The sequence below is a fragment of the Sturnus vulgaris genome, chromosome 1 (genome assembly GCF_052056855.1).
Source record: "Sturnus vulgaris isolate bStuVul1 chromosome 1, bStuVul1.hap1, whole genome shotgun sequence".
Taxonomy (NCBI): domain Eukaryota; kingdom Metazoa; phylum Chordata; class Aves; order Passeriformes; family Sturnidae; genus Sturnus; species Sturnus vulgaris.
In genome coordinates, this window is record NC_142243.1 from 143,300,840 (window position 1) to 143,317,804 (window position 16,965).

General features: G+C 39.7%; 1 protein-coding gene and 1 long non-coding RNA gene across 9 annotated transcripts in view; one reads left to right on the forward strand and one right to left on the reverse strand.

Moving 5' to 3' along the window:
- Positions 1–1,635: 1,635 nt before the first annotated feature.
- Positions 1,636–5,676, forward strand: LOC148225567 (uncharacterized). The gene is made up of 2 exons (XR_015808408.1): positions 1,636–1,814; positions 2,027–5,676. It is a non-coding gene; the product is annotated as an uncharacterized LOC148225567 (long non-coding RNA).
- Positions 5,394–16,965, reverse strand: part of ENPP2 (ectonucleotide pyrophosphatase/phosphodiesterase 2) — a 72,044-nt gene continuing 60,472 nt past the window's right edge. For all 8 annotated transcript variants that reach the window (XM_088178691.1, XM_088178685.1, XM_088178663.1 and 5 more), the window contains exons 20-25: positions 15,640–15,776; positions 15,046–15,181; positions 14,184–14,261; positions 11,469–11,601; positions 10,742–10,898; positions 5,394–6,004 (exon numbers count right to left, since the gene is read on the reverse strand). In XM_088178691.1, the coding sequence (XP_088034817.1) occupies positions 5,834–6,004; positions 10,742–10,898; positions 11,469–11,601; positions 14,184–14,261; positions 15,046–15,181; positions 15,640–15,776 (812 nt within the window). In that variant the 3' untranslated portion in view covers positions 5,394–5,833. The remainder of the gene's footprint in view (positions 6,005–10,741; positions 10,899–11,468; positions 11,602–14,183; positions 14,262–15,045; positions 15,182–15,639; positions 15,777–16,965) is intronic.

A 16,965-nucleotide genomic window follows, 5' to 3' on the forward strand; every position in this document is an offset into this window, starting at 1 on the left:
ACTGGAAAAGAAAATGGAGATATATCAGGATCTTCCACATCCTCTTCTCTTCAGAAGAAGTGTGTAAGACCTGACAGAGCTAAGAGCTGGTAGGCTAACACTAAAGCCATTTGCAGATGATTAACAGATCAAAGCTGAAATAAAACAGGGAGGTCAGCAGAAAAAAAAATTGCTGTGTTAGGAGATAAGAGAAGTTTCCCACTTCAGGAGACAGAAGAGGTTGAACAGGTTGAAGGTCCAGGAGATGCTGCCAGAAGGGGACTGGGGCTGGAGATTTATTTGACGGGTGTACAAAGTTCCTGTTCCCTCTTCATCTAGCCTCTTCTGATATATCAGTCCTCCACATAGAAAAGAAGAAATAATTCCCTACTTGCTGCACACAGCAAGGAAAAAGAAAACTAAGGAAAATATCCCCTGAAAATGATTTAATCCTTTTCTGTTGATGGTTTACAATGTCAAATAATCCCACCTCTTTTCTAGTAAATTCCAGTTTTAGAGTCAATCAGTTACAGCTATGCTAACCCACAGTTACTAACTTCTTTGCCTGCTGATGTCTCCATGGCTCCATGGTGAAACCCACAGATGAAACCTGGGTGACCTCCATCTGCCTTTCCCTACCATGTTTAGAAAACAGCAGATAAGGTAACGCAGTAAGGTAAGGCTCCACAACAACTGTGCACATACCATGGATGCTGTAAGCAGGGCAGGGATTTTCCTTTGTGAGGGCAGGTCTGAATAAGTTACACCCCAAACTTTTGATTTGTAAAACCGGTGGGTTTTTTTACTGCAGCTGACTGCAGCAATGCTGCTTTTTATGTCAACATACATTTTTAGTAAATGTTAGTTTGTACTCTGTAGTGACAGGCTGTTTGCAGTAACCTTGGGAATACTGCTCTTATCTTGTATTTACACAACAAGTGCAAAGAAACGAGATTAGGTATTTTGCCACAACGTTTAAAAAAACCTTTTTTCTCCTCTCTTGAACAAGGGCTGAACTTTAAACATTTCAAACACATTTCCCTCATTTGGAAGACGTACAGTTAATGTGGTATTAATCATTTACTGGCAGATCTATCCTGGTCAGGTTATACTTATATTTTCATGATTATGTCTCTTAGGTCAAGTGCAACAGTGGTCTGAGACTCCAGAAGGGAAATTGAAGCTAGTCAAAAACTGACTTGGACTAGGACGACAGACAGGATGGACAGTCAATTACTGTGGCATCCCTCTGGGATACAGAAGGACTCTGGTAAGGAAACAGGCCTACCAAAAGCATTTTGATGCATGGGATTGATATAAAACTAATTCAGCATTATTTATTGCCCCCAAAGGAAGGCAGTTTTGCTTCTCTTGCCCTGTACTTAAATTTTATTTCAGCTACATTATTCTGAAGCTTTTGCTTTACAAAATTTACTTTGTGCTGTCCTGTCAGTGATAGCGCTACCAGAAATTATTTCAAAATGTCACATATCAAGCCCTGCACAGGAGCTCTGTGACCAGCTTTAGAGGCCATACTATGTGCATGCCCTTAAACAGACTGTCCAATCTCTCCATGCCAGTTTCATCCATGCCTGTGGTAACAGCAGCCTCCCAGATGTGTTGTGAAGTTTCATTTGTCTCTCTGTGCCAAGCCAGCAGAATAAACCCAGCTGCCCTAAGTGCCAAACTCATTGGAAGAGCACCATACTGGAGCAGAGAGGAAGTGGCAGCTCTGCAACACCCAGACCCTCCCCTGCTCTGGGAAAGCCCGGTTGTATCCCTCTCTCACAAGGCAGAACAAGTGAATTTGCCCCTCTGTTAACAGGGGCTTGCAGGTTTGGTTTTTTTTAATGTATAAAGGGGGATTTTTTTCAACTGCACTGCAAGTGGTATCTTCTCTGTCTCCTGCAGAAATGAGCCAAGGTTATCTGCATAGAAGAGTAATACAAATATAAAAGTAATAAAAGATGTTTGATGTGGGTGTGAGACTGAAGGGAAGGATTGCTGGAACATTGGTTCCTCCTGCTAAAAAAATTTTTTCTTTCAGGTCAGGTCCTGCACTCTGTCCTCACTGTCCAAGTTCCTGTTCTCTCCTGCAGCTAGCACCTTCATAGGGAACCTCCTTCAGCTTTCCTGAACAGATTTTTGCTTCCTGGCTGTATGCAGGAATTAGAGAGCTATTTCACCCGTTGTACTTGACAGACTGATGTATAGGAAGGAACAAAATGCAAGGGAAACTGGGACTTCATAAACCTGCCATGTGTGTACTTTCATTTGTAAAGTCTTAAAACCTTCACACATTCAGCTGCCCGACTGTTTGCATTTGAAGCACTGAGAAGCAAGGGATCACGGCAGGACAGCTACGGAGCAACCTCCATGGACACAGCAAGATTGGCTTAATTGCACGTGGTTATTACTCCCACTAAATCCATGTGAACTCTGGAAAAAACCTTCACAAGATGGCACAGACCTGACAATTAAACATTTTCATTTTCTTGTTCATCTGGAGATGCAGTTGCTTTATAACAAAATGCAAACTGATCTGCTGTTACCAAAACAGAACCAACGTTCAAAAAAGTACAGAAACTGTTGAATATTGTACCTAACCCCATACAGAGGCTAAAGGCTGGACATGGAGAAGAGGGAAACAGCAAGTAGAAAGTCTCTATCTAATTAAGCTGTTAGCTGACCATGACAGAACATAATTGTAAGTCATTAAGTACTCTGGTACTGTCAGAACAGGATGGGGACTTTTGCTATAATTTCACCATCACACCCATTCTGTTGGTCAGGCTTCTTGATCTGCTTTCAGCGCTTATCTATTAAGGATGAGTGAGTGTGGAGAAGGGGTTTAAAAAGTAACATTTTCCTGTAGCAGGGTAATTATAGTTGCATAACTGCATCTGAAGGCTTTTTCCCAGAGCAAAAGGACTTTGCTAGGTGTGCAGGACAGCACGGTTTTTGTTGTTGTGGCAGTTGCTCAACTGAGCTGCCTCTAACCCATTGAACATGCCTCAAGTTTGTATTACCAAGCACAAACAGTAACTACTCAAATCCTCAAAAATAGGTTCTTTGACAGAAAAATTCAGTGCCTGTTCTCCTCAATATACCTCTTGCTGAAGCCAGAGAAATATTAAGAAAGGGCAACATGTAACAGAAACAAGTGGCATTTCATCTATTCAAAATGGTCTAACAGGATTGGAAGGCAGAAGAGTTCCTTCCCTCTGCCCTAAGCTAGCATTCACTCTGAAGATTACCAAAGGCAAATTACAAGTTTCCTTTAAAATACCTGTTGTTCCTGCAGAGCTCATGCTGCTCAGGGGGATTTACAAGGCTTTAGCTTTGCATTAGAGCTTTTGTGTTGATAAGGTGTCTTTCAATGGGAAAAGTACCCCATGCCATGCACAGAAGTCAGCACAAATATTTCTCATCACAGCTATTTCTAAAATCACAGCTATATTCTGCAGTAAAATAAAACACCAATACCATGCAAGAGCATGGAACTAGAGGATGAAGAGAAGTAGGTAGGACAGAAGTAAATTACTAGTATTTGCTGTCACAGTAAGAAACTTAGTCAAAAAAATGTTTCCCTACACACTAATGACCACTCTTTATTGAAACCAAGAGTTAAACAGTCTCTCCCAACCATTTTCAATCACTAATTACAATTCAGAAGCAAACTTCTCTGAGCACAAGGTTATTTTTCAGAGCTTAAATGTTCCTTTGGTATAAATTCCATGTTATTTTGGGAGAAAATAAAAGAATTACATAATTTGCTCAATTTCATTAAAAACCCAAACAAATAGAGCAACAGATTAATGTCAAAGCAAAACAGCAGTGGTGGTCTTTAGTTTATGAACTACCACATTAAATCATTGCTAAATTTCATGTTGAAAGAATTAGGTCTTAAGAGAAAGCTCTTTTATATCCAAAGGAAATACCCTTTGTAGTACATGTAAGAACATAAAGTTTATCATGGCAAGAAGCCCTGCTGAAAGCTTACAGGAAAATATTTCTTTGCTACCAGACAACCACAAGAGACAATTTTAAAGTTGCAAGAATAGGATGTTTCCCATAGCTCTGTACAGTTATTAGAATTTCCATCCTAAAATTTTAGAGATATTATAAGCTATTCAAGTTTTGTGCTTTTCTAAATTAAACAGAATTTGACACCTAGAATAATACATTTTTATCTGGTCACAATAACTTTATTATCTATGTTAACATGATTAATTCCAGTTTAGTACTTCCCCTAAGATCTTAGATGGATGCTACAGAGATGCAAGTTGCTATTGTGCTAGATTAATTTTACTTAGGACACCCTGGCTACTTGTCTGTGTACATGGCTGAGATGCTTTCCAGCCCTTCCCTCTTCCCTTCAGCAATCCTTGCAATCCTTGAAGAGAAAAATAGACACAAACAACTTTCGTATAGAGAGGGAAATCTGTAAGCCCAAATGAAGGCTTGACAATGGTGTCATTAGTGGGTTCAGCCTCAAGGGCATTCTAAACAATAATTTCTCTTTTACATCATCTAGGTACACTAACACAAATGCTCCATAACATAGGTCTTCTATAAAAGCTGTCCAAGCCAAATCAGGCCATTATCCAGATCCCAGGACACAACAGTGTCTATTCTGATGTCTCAGGACTCTGCCCTCAGTGACACTGGAAGGGGCTTGCCAGGATTATGAGACTGTTACTGCACTGAAGTAGCAATCAGAGACTTGATTCACTTGACCAAGTAGGTGATGGCTCTAAATCATGTGCACCGTATAGACTTCACTGTGCCACAGTTGTATGTGTGCAATCAGACCTAGAGGTTTCCTTTGAGAACCAGTGCTGGCATTAAGCCTTAGACTCAGGGAACACATCTCAGGCTCTGTCCATTATAAATTATAAAAATCAAATTTTCTCCTCCAACTAAAAGCCCACCTCTGCATGTTTAGCAATGTCACCTCCTTCAACATCTGTCTTATTTCAATTTCCTCTAAAATAAAAGCAAAGGATCATGGAGCAGGTATTCCCAGGAACCAGTCCAGAGCAGCTGTGGCAGAGAAGGGATGTGACACAGCCCTATCAGTGACAACAAATGTTATTGCCTTGAATCCTTTCCAGAGTTCTGGAGCCAAGTGGCCTCAGGGATGGGGTACCCCTGCTAGCTCATGAGAGCAAGCATCCTCCCCTTCCAGCTCTCCCCCTGTAGCAAAACCTAACCAGTAACAACTGCTGTGGGTGTCTATTTTTTGGTCTCATTGCTGAGTACAAGAGCAGGGCACCTGGGCCCCTGGCAGTCCTCTTACCAGCAAATCTAAGCTCTTGAGAAAGGCTCTACCCAGTAAGAGATCTGTCAGCACTCAGCTGCTTACAAGCCCCAATGAACATCCCTGTGAAAGGAAATCAAAACACATTAAAAAAACTGAATGTGTGGTTTATTATATTTAAGATGCTATTTGTCTATAGTGTTTAAATATGTCTGTCACACAGTTATCAGTAAATGAGTGTAATTTTACATGTTCAGTATTTTGATACACAGTACAGGACTACAAGTGTGGTAAAGGAGCATGAGAAATTAATATTTCCTTGATGCACGCATCAAACCTTGCAGCACCACTTAAAAGCTCAGAGTAAGGACTCAAAATGCAGTATTACAAGCACTAATAATCAACCAAGAGCCATACCTATATTAAACATTAGAGAAAGAAAACAAAGGACACAAAGGTTTAATGTTTAAGATTTGATACAGGATTAAAATACTAATATTTTTAATGTCCTGGCTTCAAATTAATAAATATAAAAACAATATAAAAATATACACCAGTTGATAAAAGGATGCACTGAGTAAGGTTAGAAAGCTAAATTTCACTTTCAAACGTATGCAGGTATGTCTTTAGGGAGAGGATTTCTGTGTAGCTGCGACTGGTCTTTCGGAAGAAATCCAAGCTTGTGAGCTGTTCGATGTCACGGACACGCGCAGTGTGCATCTTAAGAAGGTCTTCAACCCACTTTGATTCATCCTCTGAGCTCTGGGGGGAAAAATATGTTACAATTCTTGCCAAAAATCATCTCCAAAAGCAAATGCAACTTGTCTGCACATTTGTTCCAGATTTGAAGAATCTCTGCGCCTTATTCAAAAATTAATAAGGTGAATAAGATCCAAGAAAATAAATTTGACATTTAACATGCAAGATAAATCCTACAGTTTTATTTCAGTACCCATTTTATGATGAGGTTGACACAAAGACCATAATCATCCAGAAAAAGCTAGATTGGAATGCAGGTGTTTCAGAAGAAGTTTTTAGAAGATCCACTGGTCACTCCATGTTTTTTTTATCTCACAGAAATAACTCCATATTAATCACTTTTGAATTACCAAAGCGGAAACTCTAGGCTGTCTGGCTTTGAATTCTATACCTACACATTATTCTCAATTGACCATCACATCATCTAACACAGTAATATTTTAATCTTTCCATTTTACTTTTAGGGCACCTTTACAATTCATTACACAGTTGGGACAGTGGTTTATGTAGGTACTTAAAAACTCTTGTAATTGGAACATACATATTATCCACTGATAGAAAAAAGAATTTCACCAAGCATTTCCCGATACAAAGGAAAAAATAATCAGGAAGGTGATTTGGGTCAGGTTGTATTCTCTTAGGGGATAGCTGCTGCCTTGTGCCAGCAGTGGCACATGTTGGAGTCATCCACAAACTAAGGTAACTCGCAAACACATCAGAAAATCAGCCCTGTAAAACACTGCAGTGAGTGGCTGTTTGTGTGCCTTAAACAGCCCAGCAACACGTGCCACGAGCATTGCACCCAGGCCTGGGGATGGCACAATGAGGAGCAGACGTGGGAAAAGGACAAAGCAAACAGGACTTTTCCCCCTCTGTCCCCTCTGGCTGGTGCCTCTACACCACTGGTAGGGAAGAAAGGAACTCTGGGTTGTATCTTGGGTGTTTAGACTTCATGTGTGTGACTTAGAAATTTTGCTGATAAAAATCTGTTTCTGGGCCTATTCCTGGAAATGAACCCTTTCCTGACTGTCTCAGCAATGTCCTCCTACCAAATGATCCTCTCATGGATCAGGACTAAACTCCAGCACTGCCAGAGCCTATCCAGTGCAGTAGTTGAGCCACAGACCAGGCAGTGGGTCACCCAACAAAAGCCAGGAGGGAGAGCGTGATCGTTTGCACAGAGAGGACACAAAGTCCCAGACAGATCACAGCTGGCTGCTCTAAAGCAAACATCCATGACCCAGTTAGCACCTGTTTAGTTCAAAGCTCTCAGCCCCAAACCTGCTTTCCTATCCACATCACTAACAACCTGAGGAACGAAACCAGGTCTGGAACAAGAAAAGAAAGATGCAAATTAAGAGGGAAGAGGAGGGAATGTGTCCTGCTCACTCCCCTTTGCCTGCAATGCCATGCTCCAGGGATGCCACCTGGCAGCATGCGACCAGGGGAAAACCCTGCTCAGCCTTCAGCCTGGCAATCAGGAGTCTGCAAACATGCCTCAACAGAGTTGTTAGTGCAAATGCAGCCACTGTGACATTTTTGCTTCCCTCAAGCCTTTCTTCTGAGCAGGAAATCTGCAGAGCTCAAAAGGAAGTTATGAGCGAGGTACAAAGCTCACTTTTTTTTAATACAAGCAGTTTGCAAAAGATCTGCAACATGAATAAATCACAGGATGGGCAGGCTTGTTTAACCTCGTTCAGCAGGACAGCATTTGCATGACTCCAGAAAATCAATCAACTGATCTACGTTTTATTTTTTCCAGTCCACAACTGGCCCATGGAGCCTCAGGCCCAGCAGCAAGAATTTCAAATATAGTGATCAACTAACATAGTATTATATTACCACATAACAACAAATGAGGTATATACATTTAAAATTCTCCAGCTTTAGTGCTTAGTCTCACCTCAAATATATGGAGAGTTTTAGAAGGTAAAAGTAACAATTGAAAACATGGAGATAAATAGGAATCGGTGATCAATTAGGAGGCTAACCCAAAATCCACTGGAAAAAATACCAAATATTCTGCACAAGAATCTAAGTATCAATTGAAAAGCTGGACATTATGCATGTGGATAGGTGGGTGAGGAACTCATTTATGTAAAGAAATTTAAATGTTTTGCTGAAAGAGAACAGTGGCCTGGAGGAATTTTCTAGTAGTTTCTAGGGTTCCTTCTTGGAACTTTGGTCTTAGAAAAGATTTCTTGTAATGTTTTCACACTCGCTTCTTGTGCCAAGGTCATTAGTTGATAGCAAAAACCCCAACAGTTGGGAACTCCTGTCAATGGATAGGAAGACTGCAATAGCACAGTGGAGGATGCAGATGCAGGAGCTCCCAAGATAGCATGAAATTGGGTTATCCAAATAGACTGACAGAAGAGAAGGACCTGAGTGTACCAGTTGTGCATGAATGTGAGACACTATTATAACACAGCTATGGAAAAAGCAAATTATAGGTAGTATCGGAAGAGTTGTGTCCAGTGGAAAGAAAACCATTTTCATTTTGAGATCTAAGCTGCAGGATTTAATCTCATTCATGATCCAGTTGAAAAAAAAGATTGGACTGGATGAGATGTATAGGAAGTTTACCAACTTATCCTTTCTTACAAGAGCAAAAAAAGATGCTGGGTCTTCCATGAATAGAGAGAAGTTATTTGCCTTGAGAATCATCATAAATCATCTCTAGGGTAAATCCCAGAGAAGGGCTATTTAAGACATAGAAAAATGTTGACACAAGAATAAATGGGCATAACCTCACCATAAGTAAACACAGTTCAGAAAAGGAACAAATTCAGTTGAGAAGAGTAGTGGTGTTCTTCAACAGCTGTGTGAAGAGAATGTGTGTACAGCTAGAGAAGAGTGGGGGAAAGCTAATATTTCTTCAAATCTTGAAAGAAAACGGTGGAGAGGTTAAGGTAAAATTCCTATATTATCTCATGCATTTTATCCATGAAGTGAGGTTTTACGCAATCACGTCTTTAAACAAATAGGATGGAACACCACGTGTGAAAGTAAGGCTGATGATGGATTTCAATGACAAAAATTTGCCTAACTGTATTTTCATTCAAGAGCAACATTTAAATATTTTTGAGTGGTTCTTTGCTACATAAAAGGCATGGACCAATATCTGCTAATAACTTTGCAGTTTCTCTCAAACTGTAAATACATACATTGTATGTATTTACAAATAACATGACCTACTGAGAAAAGAAGCCAGGTTTGAAATGTAAGAAATCAAAGACTAAAAGAGACTATTATAGTAAGGAGCTCATAAAAAAGATTTCAGCAGTTTAAGAGAATTATGACACACAATATAAGGAAGAAAAAATAAATTACTTTGTCATAAAATTATATATGGGCAGAGTTACAAGGGCAGAGACACTAATAACTGCTAAAATAGTAATTTCCAGATCACTAACTGGATCTTCATTCAGAGAAAAGCAGTCCAGGGAAAAGCCACAATGCAATATATGTGGAAGTCCTACAACTTTCTGAGACTTGTGTGGAAGACATCTCTGCCCAAAACAGTTGAGATCCAAACAGGGGAAAGCCAGACTGCTCAAGAGAGAGGGATACTGCTCCAAAAGCATGGGTTTTAAAAGCAGGCCCTGAAAGCAAGCAATGTTTGATGAATGAAAAAGAAACAGTGTTAAAGGTCAATTGTGCTCAGAGTTGGAATGACTATTTCTGCCTGTAGCTGGAATAGGAGTCTTAACTTTTTTTGCCAATACAAAATTTATAACATTAATGCGTTCATTCAGGAAACGGTTGTTTGATGAGTGAGAAAGAAACAGTGTTCCAGGTGAATTGTGTACTGAGCTGGAATGACTATTTCTGCCTGTAGCTGGAATAGGAGTCTCAACTTTTTTGCCAATATAAAATTCATAACATTAATGTGTTCATTCAGGAAACAGTCTCCTGGCAGCCTATAGTGAAGTGTCTGTGTGCAGGAATCCACACAGCTGTGTAATGGGAGAACAAGTTCAGGCGGAAGGACAAGTCTAAATACAGCTGCCTGGGAGCTCTGCTGTCCTCACGGTGTGCCAGAGCCCATAGGGGGCCCAATGCCCTCCTGCCACACAATCAGCTGCCAAGCAGGCACTTTCTGCAGAGCTGACCAGACCAAAGCCTTCATCAAGATTCTTAGAGGATCTTGCATCCTAATGGAAGACAGAAAAGAAACCAGTAGGGTGTTTGGCCATCTCCGTAATAAGAAGCCAAACTTTTCCCTTGAACCAAGGTGTTCTGGAAACAGCAAGAATTGGCATTCTGCCTTGGCAGCTTATAGCATATACTTTTAATACTGTGTGGGTTGGATGTAATCATGCTGACTGATGTACCCAGACTGCCGTAGCAGACAGATTGCATTGTACCTGCAAATGGAAACTGATGTCCATAAAACATCAGGCTGGCTGCCAGCACAATATGTTTATGCGTTACAGCCTCCCCCCAGTCTGTGCTGAAGTTACACTGACAAAATGTAGAATCCTACAGGCAAAAAACAATACTGCCAACCTACTATGTCAGTTCTTCCAAACAATTTTAGGTGCAGTAATAGTTCCATATTTTTGCTGCTGTCATGGAGGAGTGCTTTTGTCTAATGAGTTAATGACACTTCACAGAGGCACTACCCTGTGCTTCCCATTCATGACATTAGTGAACACTTGCTTCTAATGGTAATGGGTTTTCACATGTCCCAGGGACAAGTTTACCACAGGGCTGCAGTAGGGCAACCCAACTTACATTGCAGCTCTCGTCGTTGTCAGGCCGGTGGGGAAGGATGTATGAGAGAACAGAGAGAGGTCCATCACACTTATCAGCTGGCTGAGTGAAGTCTAAGCAGCTGGTTATGATGGCATAGTAATGCGTTGGAACAGGGATTGCACTGCCTTCCACAAACCTGGGGGAATAAAGTAAATATTTATCCACAAAGGATGAACTTGTTTGGAAGGAGGTAACACAAACAACATGGTCTTTCCTCTCCTACGTGTGAGGACACACATACGTTGTTGAGATGTATTTGATTCCTGAACACTATTGAAAGTGAGCATCCAATTAGCTCACATTATGCTACAGAAATACCTCATGCAGTGCTGAAAGGCTTCTTCAGTTCAGAGACGAAGAGAGAATGCATTAGTGAATTAACAAAAGACTTGAGCATGTAACTCAATAACACAGCTCTTAAGTTCTGGACAATTTTAGACAATAGACTGTGTAGAACCTAATTCAACTTGGTCTCAAGGATGAAAACAATTTCAAAGTCAAGGTGAACAGTTAACTGCTGAATTGTAATTTCCTTATTTTTACCACTGTCCTACCAACATGGGCATTCAGTCCCAATAACTTTAGAAAGAACAAGAAAATTATATCTCCTCACAAAAAATTAAATAATGTGCAGATAATTAATTGTTTAAGATAAAGTCATCATTAAGAGAAGCAATAGCAAACCAATTTAAAGACAAACTCTTACTGTTTTATTTTGTCGGGTGTGTCATGTAAACCATCATAGTCATAGTCAAAGATTGGTCCACTTATAACATTGACTCCATTTCGTTCAGTGGCATATCTCTTCACCAAAACCCTTTGGAAATAGTTCCATACCTCTGTGGGGAAACAAAAACAAACCAAACCACCTAGTCAACCAAAAGTAATAAAAAACTCCCAAATTCCACAACAAACAGAAAATAACCAAAAAACAAAAATACCACAACACATCAATATTTGACTAAGTCAAAGCATGTCAAGATTATAAAGTTTTTTCTTCCTGAAGATAAAAAAACCAGAGGATATTATTCATCTGACAGTAGAGGAAATCAAAGACTAAGCATTACAGAGTTACTGCAGCTTCATTCAGTTTTGTCAATAAAGCCTATTCAGACTTCTTTGTTCTCTGTTGATTTTTTTCCACAATCAGTGATAAAGGAAATACATGGTACCACTCCCAGGCTGGCATTGCCATAGGCCTTGCACAGAGATTCTGCTGTTCCTTCACCAAGTTGTAGAAACAGCTATTCACAGGTTTTTGATATCTCTTTAAACTCTGCTTTTGTCTTTGTTATCTGCTTACAGGGAACTGTGCTGGGGTGGTGTGTTTTGGGGCTTTTTATTAATCTTACAAAGGACACAGTACTGTAATTAAAAGCTAACACCAAATATTTTAAAAGAAAGAGAAATACAAAGGTCATATTCATTCAGTTAAATTCTCCTTCAATACAAAATGTTTAACTTTTATACTAGGTGCCATCAAGGATGACCAAAGTCATGTCATTACAGCAACATTTGGGAAGAGCATGATACTTTCTCCCACCATGTCCTCCTCAACAGGTTAAGATTCTTGCAGAGATGGGAAATGCACTGGAACCTCCAGTGATAGAATTCTTTTAGTTATTTTTCCTTTTTATCTTAACTAACAGAAGTGTGGTAAACAAAACTTCTCAGACTTGTAGAGTTTAACACTTGTCTTGCCAGCTGAGACCATTAAGTCCATGGTTCTCTGGAGCTGTGGCAAAGACAGCCTTAGAAAGCTCCCTTGTACACTTTGTTCTAAGACTGTTCAGTGCACATGCAGTCCCAGCTGGGGCTGATAGCCAGGGCTCTACCAGCAGTGGTCTAACAAGAACCTCAGCCTAATCACTTGGCAATAGCACTCCTCCAGCTGCTCACTCCTCCACTGCATATGCCTTAACAATAAAAACAGTTCGAGATTCCCTCTTGCCCCACTGCCTCGAGTTTTGTATCTAAATCTGATCCCAGTTCCACTTCCCACTGCAACCACATACAGAGCTACGCCAGGGCAATGAGGGGCCAGCCCAGGGCTATCATTTTAGGAGCTCCAGAAGAGCACGAGCTCCTTAAGCCAGCCTTACTATGGAAAAGGTAGACACAGAATTACTGCCAGTGGGGATAGGATGGAGAATTATAAACACAAAGCAGAGGAAGAAGCCTCTCCAACCAGCACTACAACCAAAGCCAGGGCAGCATAACACTGCCACCTTCTATTTAACCTGTTATGGAAAAAGATTCATATAATGAGCCTATACTTGGCTCTCAGCACTGCAACCTGCACACATGGAGTGGTTTGAAATTCCCCAGGAATGACATGAGTACCAAAATTTTTTTGTAAAGAATCCTTCACCCACATGTGATGAAGAAGGCTACTAGACAAAATGAGCTGCTAGAGGTGGGTTGTTCTCCTGTGATTAGCATTTCAGCCAAATACTTAGATTAATATTAGCATTAAAAGCATTTTTATGAAGTGATTCAGGAATGGGAAATTCGCAATACTTTTTCGCTCTTTAATCAGTCAAGTGCTTTTGCTCAGATTTCCAGCAAACATCACCACTTGCTCCTACACAGAGGTTTTTCAGTTAAAAACACTCTTTTTCTGGTTAAAAAGAAAAAGGCTCCCATAGGCTTTGATGTTTATCCAAACCTCTCTGGCCTAAAATCTGAATTGGAAATCTCACAACAGGCTCTTGAGATTCTTCCAAGGCTTGTCAATCCCTGCCAAGCCAAAAATGCCACCAGAATAGCCTGATGGTTTTCCTACCTCTTGGCAAGACTAGAGAGAAAAGGAGTATGCAGACAAAAGAAATGTTAGTAATATAACCCTGCAGCACTGAAAGTTTCAGACAGGTTTAAATCATCCCTCATTTTCCATAAATTGGTTTTCTCTTCTTTTTTCTTTATAGGGAATAAATATGTTCAGTCTCTCTCTAAGGGTATGGAGAGAAAAATAAAATGTAATCAATTGTCCCTGAACTACAAATACCAAGGGCACACTCCCAGGCTCCAGATGTTTCCTAAGTATGTTCTGCACTAGCTTGGGCTACAGACAAGAGAATCTGAATGGTCTTACAGAAAGTGAATTACTATGGCATAAAGCACAACTGCAGACTTACAGCATGGCTGCACCCTTCCTTTAGCCCAGTGCCTAGGAAAATAAACCTTTCTTAAAACTTGAGCCTTTCTTATGGTGTTTTGCTTGCCCATACTTAGCACTATACAGATGCCCACAGGTATTAGCTGCTGGCTACAGGTAACTGAATTTTATGTTTTAAACTTCTCCTATCAATTCATTCCATAATCCAATACAAAGTAAAAAAAAAAAAAAAAAAAAAAAAAAAAAAAAAAAAAAAAAAAGTTTGCTGGTAAGGAGAAGTATAGTCATGGAAAGAGCACTTACTTTTGAAGGCAGGATACATTGGAATGATATTTGTTATTAGAAAAGCATCGTATTTGGCTTCTGCAGAGGAACTCAATTCTGAAAACAAGGACACAGAAAAATATTAATAAGAAGAAATATGAGAATCTCAGAGAATATAAAAATGTTTTGAAAATGGCTTCAGAGATTAACCAAAGGGGATACTGTAATCTAAACAGCTATCTGAATGCTATATTCAGAAGTGCATATTACATACACAAAATTTGTCTTTAATGTGACAGCTTAATATGGAAAGGAAGAATTTTATCTTTGCTTCAACTATCAATCAGTTCAAAATGTTTTCATAATAGCTTATCTATTTTTACTGTCTTAAAAGGCAGAGAGCTCTGCAGGCTTTTATGAAAGACGCCAACAATTTCCTGGGAGAGGAGTGTGGGATTATCTTCTATTTCTGGGTGAGCCTCTGCACCAGTAATTCCATTTCAGAAATCTACCATAAAATATTTCAGCCACTGAGTGAGGAAGGCAGAGCAATGAAGTTCACAACTGTCAGACACTTGTGCCCCTGGAATATTTAAAAATCCCAGAAGATCATTGATCCAGTACTGAAGCAAAGCAAGTACATCAGGAGAATGGAGGATGCTTGTTTACACAGGTTTTTTACTATCACTGTTTCTATAGGATGGTAGAAACTTTTACAGCATGCAAGAGTCTAATTTGGATTTATAAATTAAAAATATGTTTATTACTGATGTTTGAAATCAAAATTATTCTGTTTATATCTGATGGGGTTTGCCTGGAGTATGTTCACACCAAAGGTTTTCTCCTAACAAAACAATAAAATTACAAAATTCCTAGGAACTAAAAAGCTGTCTAAACTTACGAGGGGGGAAAAGGAATCCATAGGAGAGCTGTTTGTCGCCTCTGTAGGCGGCGCAGCTCTGGCTGTTTCCTGGAGAAATGCGGAGGTCAGGCCTCACACAGCTGGCCAGGTGCTCCGGGACACCTGATACCTCTGCCTGCATTGAGGAACATGGAGACAACCAAAAATGTAATGTCAGCTTTTACAGATGAAAGGAAACTAGGCCATACAGTTGACAGACTACACAGAAGGCCTCGTGTTTGCAGTAAAATAAACCACTTGGCTGTACAACCAAATCTGCTTCTGCATTGCTGCACAGCCCCTTCTTCAGGGAGCAGAAATCCTCTGGGAGGTAATTCAAATGAAGTCATTCATAATAAAACAAACCCCCATTGAACAAAACTTTAAAATAAAATTAAAACAGGAGAAGAAATATACAATCCTTCCGCCTTAAAATTCTTCTCTCATGAAGGAAATAAAAGAATCTGGGCATCGTTTACAGTGGCACTTGACATAATTTCTGGTGGGGAAGGGAAATTTTAGGAATTCAAGAACACAGATACAAACATACCCAAGATTTTTAAAGCATATTTCAAGAGTAGAGAGAACACTAACCTGTTTGGAAATAGTATAGGATGTCCAGAGAGGCATCAGGAATGTTTCACTGTAGCCACTTTCAAAGTCGTGGTGATGCAAGATATTGTATTTTGTGCGGTACAGTACTGCAGGGCGTCCATATAAAAGATGCTTCTCTAAAGATCAAAAGAAATTACATTTACATTTATTACTGAAAATCTTAAGGATGAAAAAAAAGGGGAGGTTGGCTTTCCATCAGATGTTGATTTTTCAGTGATCATTAATGGGATACTAACCCCAAATAACTACTAAGGAAATCTTTTGACAGAGAGAGAAAAACAGCTCTTCAACTGTTCTGGCTGAAATCCCCATTCCAGGCTCACAAACACTCTTTGGGATTAAAAGTCCCTTCTACACTTGAAAGCTTTTTTTGTGTCAAAGGGTGGAGAGAGGGTGTTTTTCCAAAAACTGGAGACTCTCGTGATCTTTGTGTCCACGTCTCAGTCACACATGAGGTGATAAGCACTTTCTTTTCATGTCTTTAAATGGCCCCCAGTCTATCAGTCCTGCCACTCTTCAGTGGACTTTCTTCCTTTCCTATGTTTTCTGTAAAGACTGTACCAAAGGGAAGCAAAAGTGGACACTCACTCAAAGAGTAGTTTTTCCCCACTTGACTAATATAGATTTGTTCTGAATATGGATATGCTATTCCTTGTCAGGAAACAAACTAAGAAAAAACCCTTATCCTAACTTTGGCTACAAAAAGAATGCCTCCAGCTCTGTAAAATCAGCCCTTCTGTCTTGGTGATATGGTTAAATGTCCTTAGATAACTCTGACAAGTTTGCTTATAAAAAGACAAAAGCATTGAAAGAGTTAGAAGAAAAGTATATTTTCTGGATAATCTTACATTGTCCTGTACAGGCCATTGAATTTGATAACCTTTTGGCAAACACACTAGGCTAGCTTTTGGAAATTAAAACACAGAAACAAGGAAAGTGGCCTAACATAGTTCACAGATAGGCATTTAACCTGAAAGAAAATGGCATGTTTTATTACTGCTTGAGTAGAAACAGAGGATGTTTTTATGGGGCACAAGGAAAAAAGTAGGAAAGGGCTAGTCTAAGGACAAAGATGATAAACTTGCTTTATTCATGAGAAACTAAAGTAATCTTTTCTTCTGCCCTTGAACAACAACATGGTGCACTGTGTGGTAAAGTGCACCGTGAAGTAAAACAAAACTTGCATGAAGCAGAATTGCTTGTTTAAATAAGGACTCATCAAATGGCTTAAATGCTTACATCTTAAAATACAAGAAAAATACTATTTTTATATTACTACAGTGAAGAAGAATGAGAACCAGAATC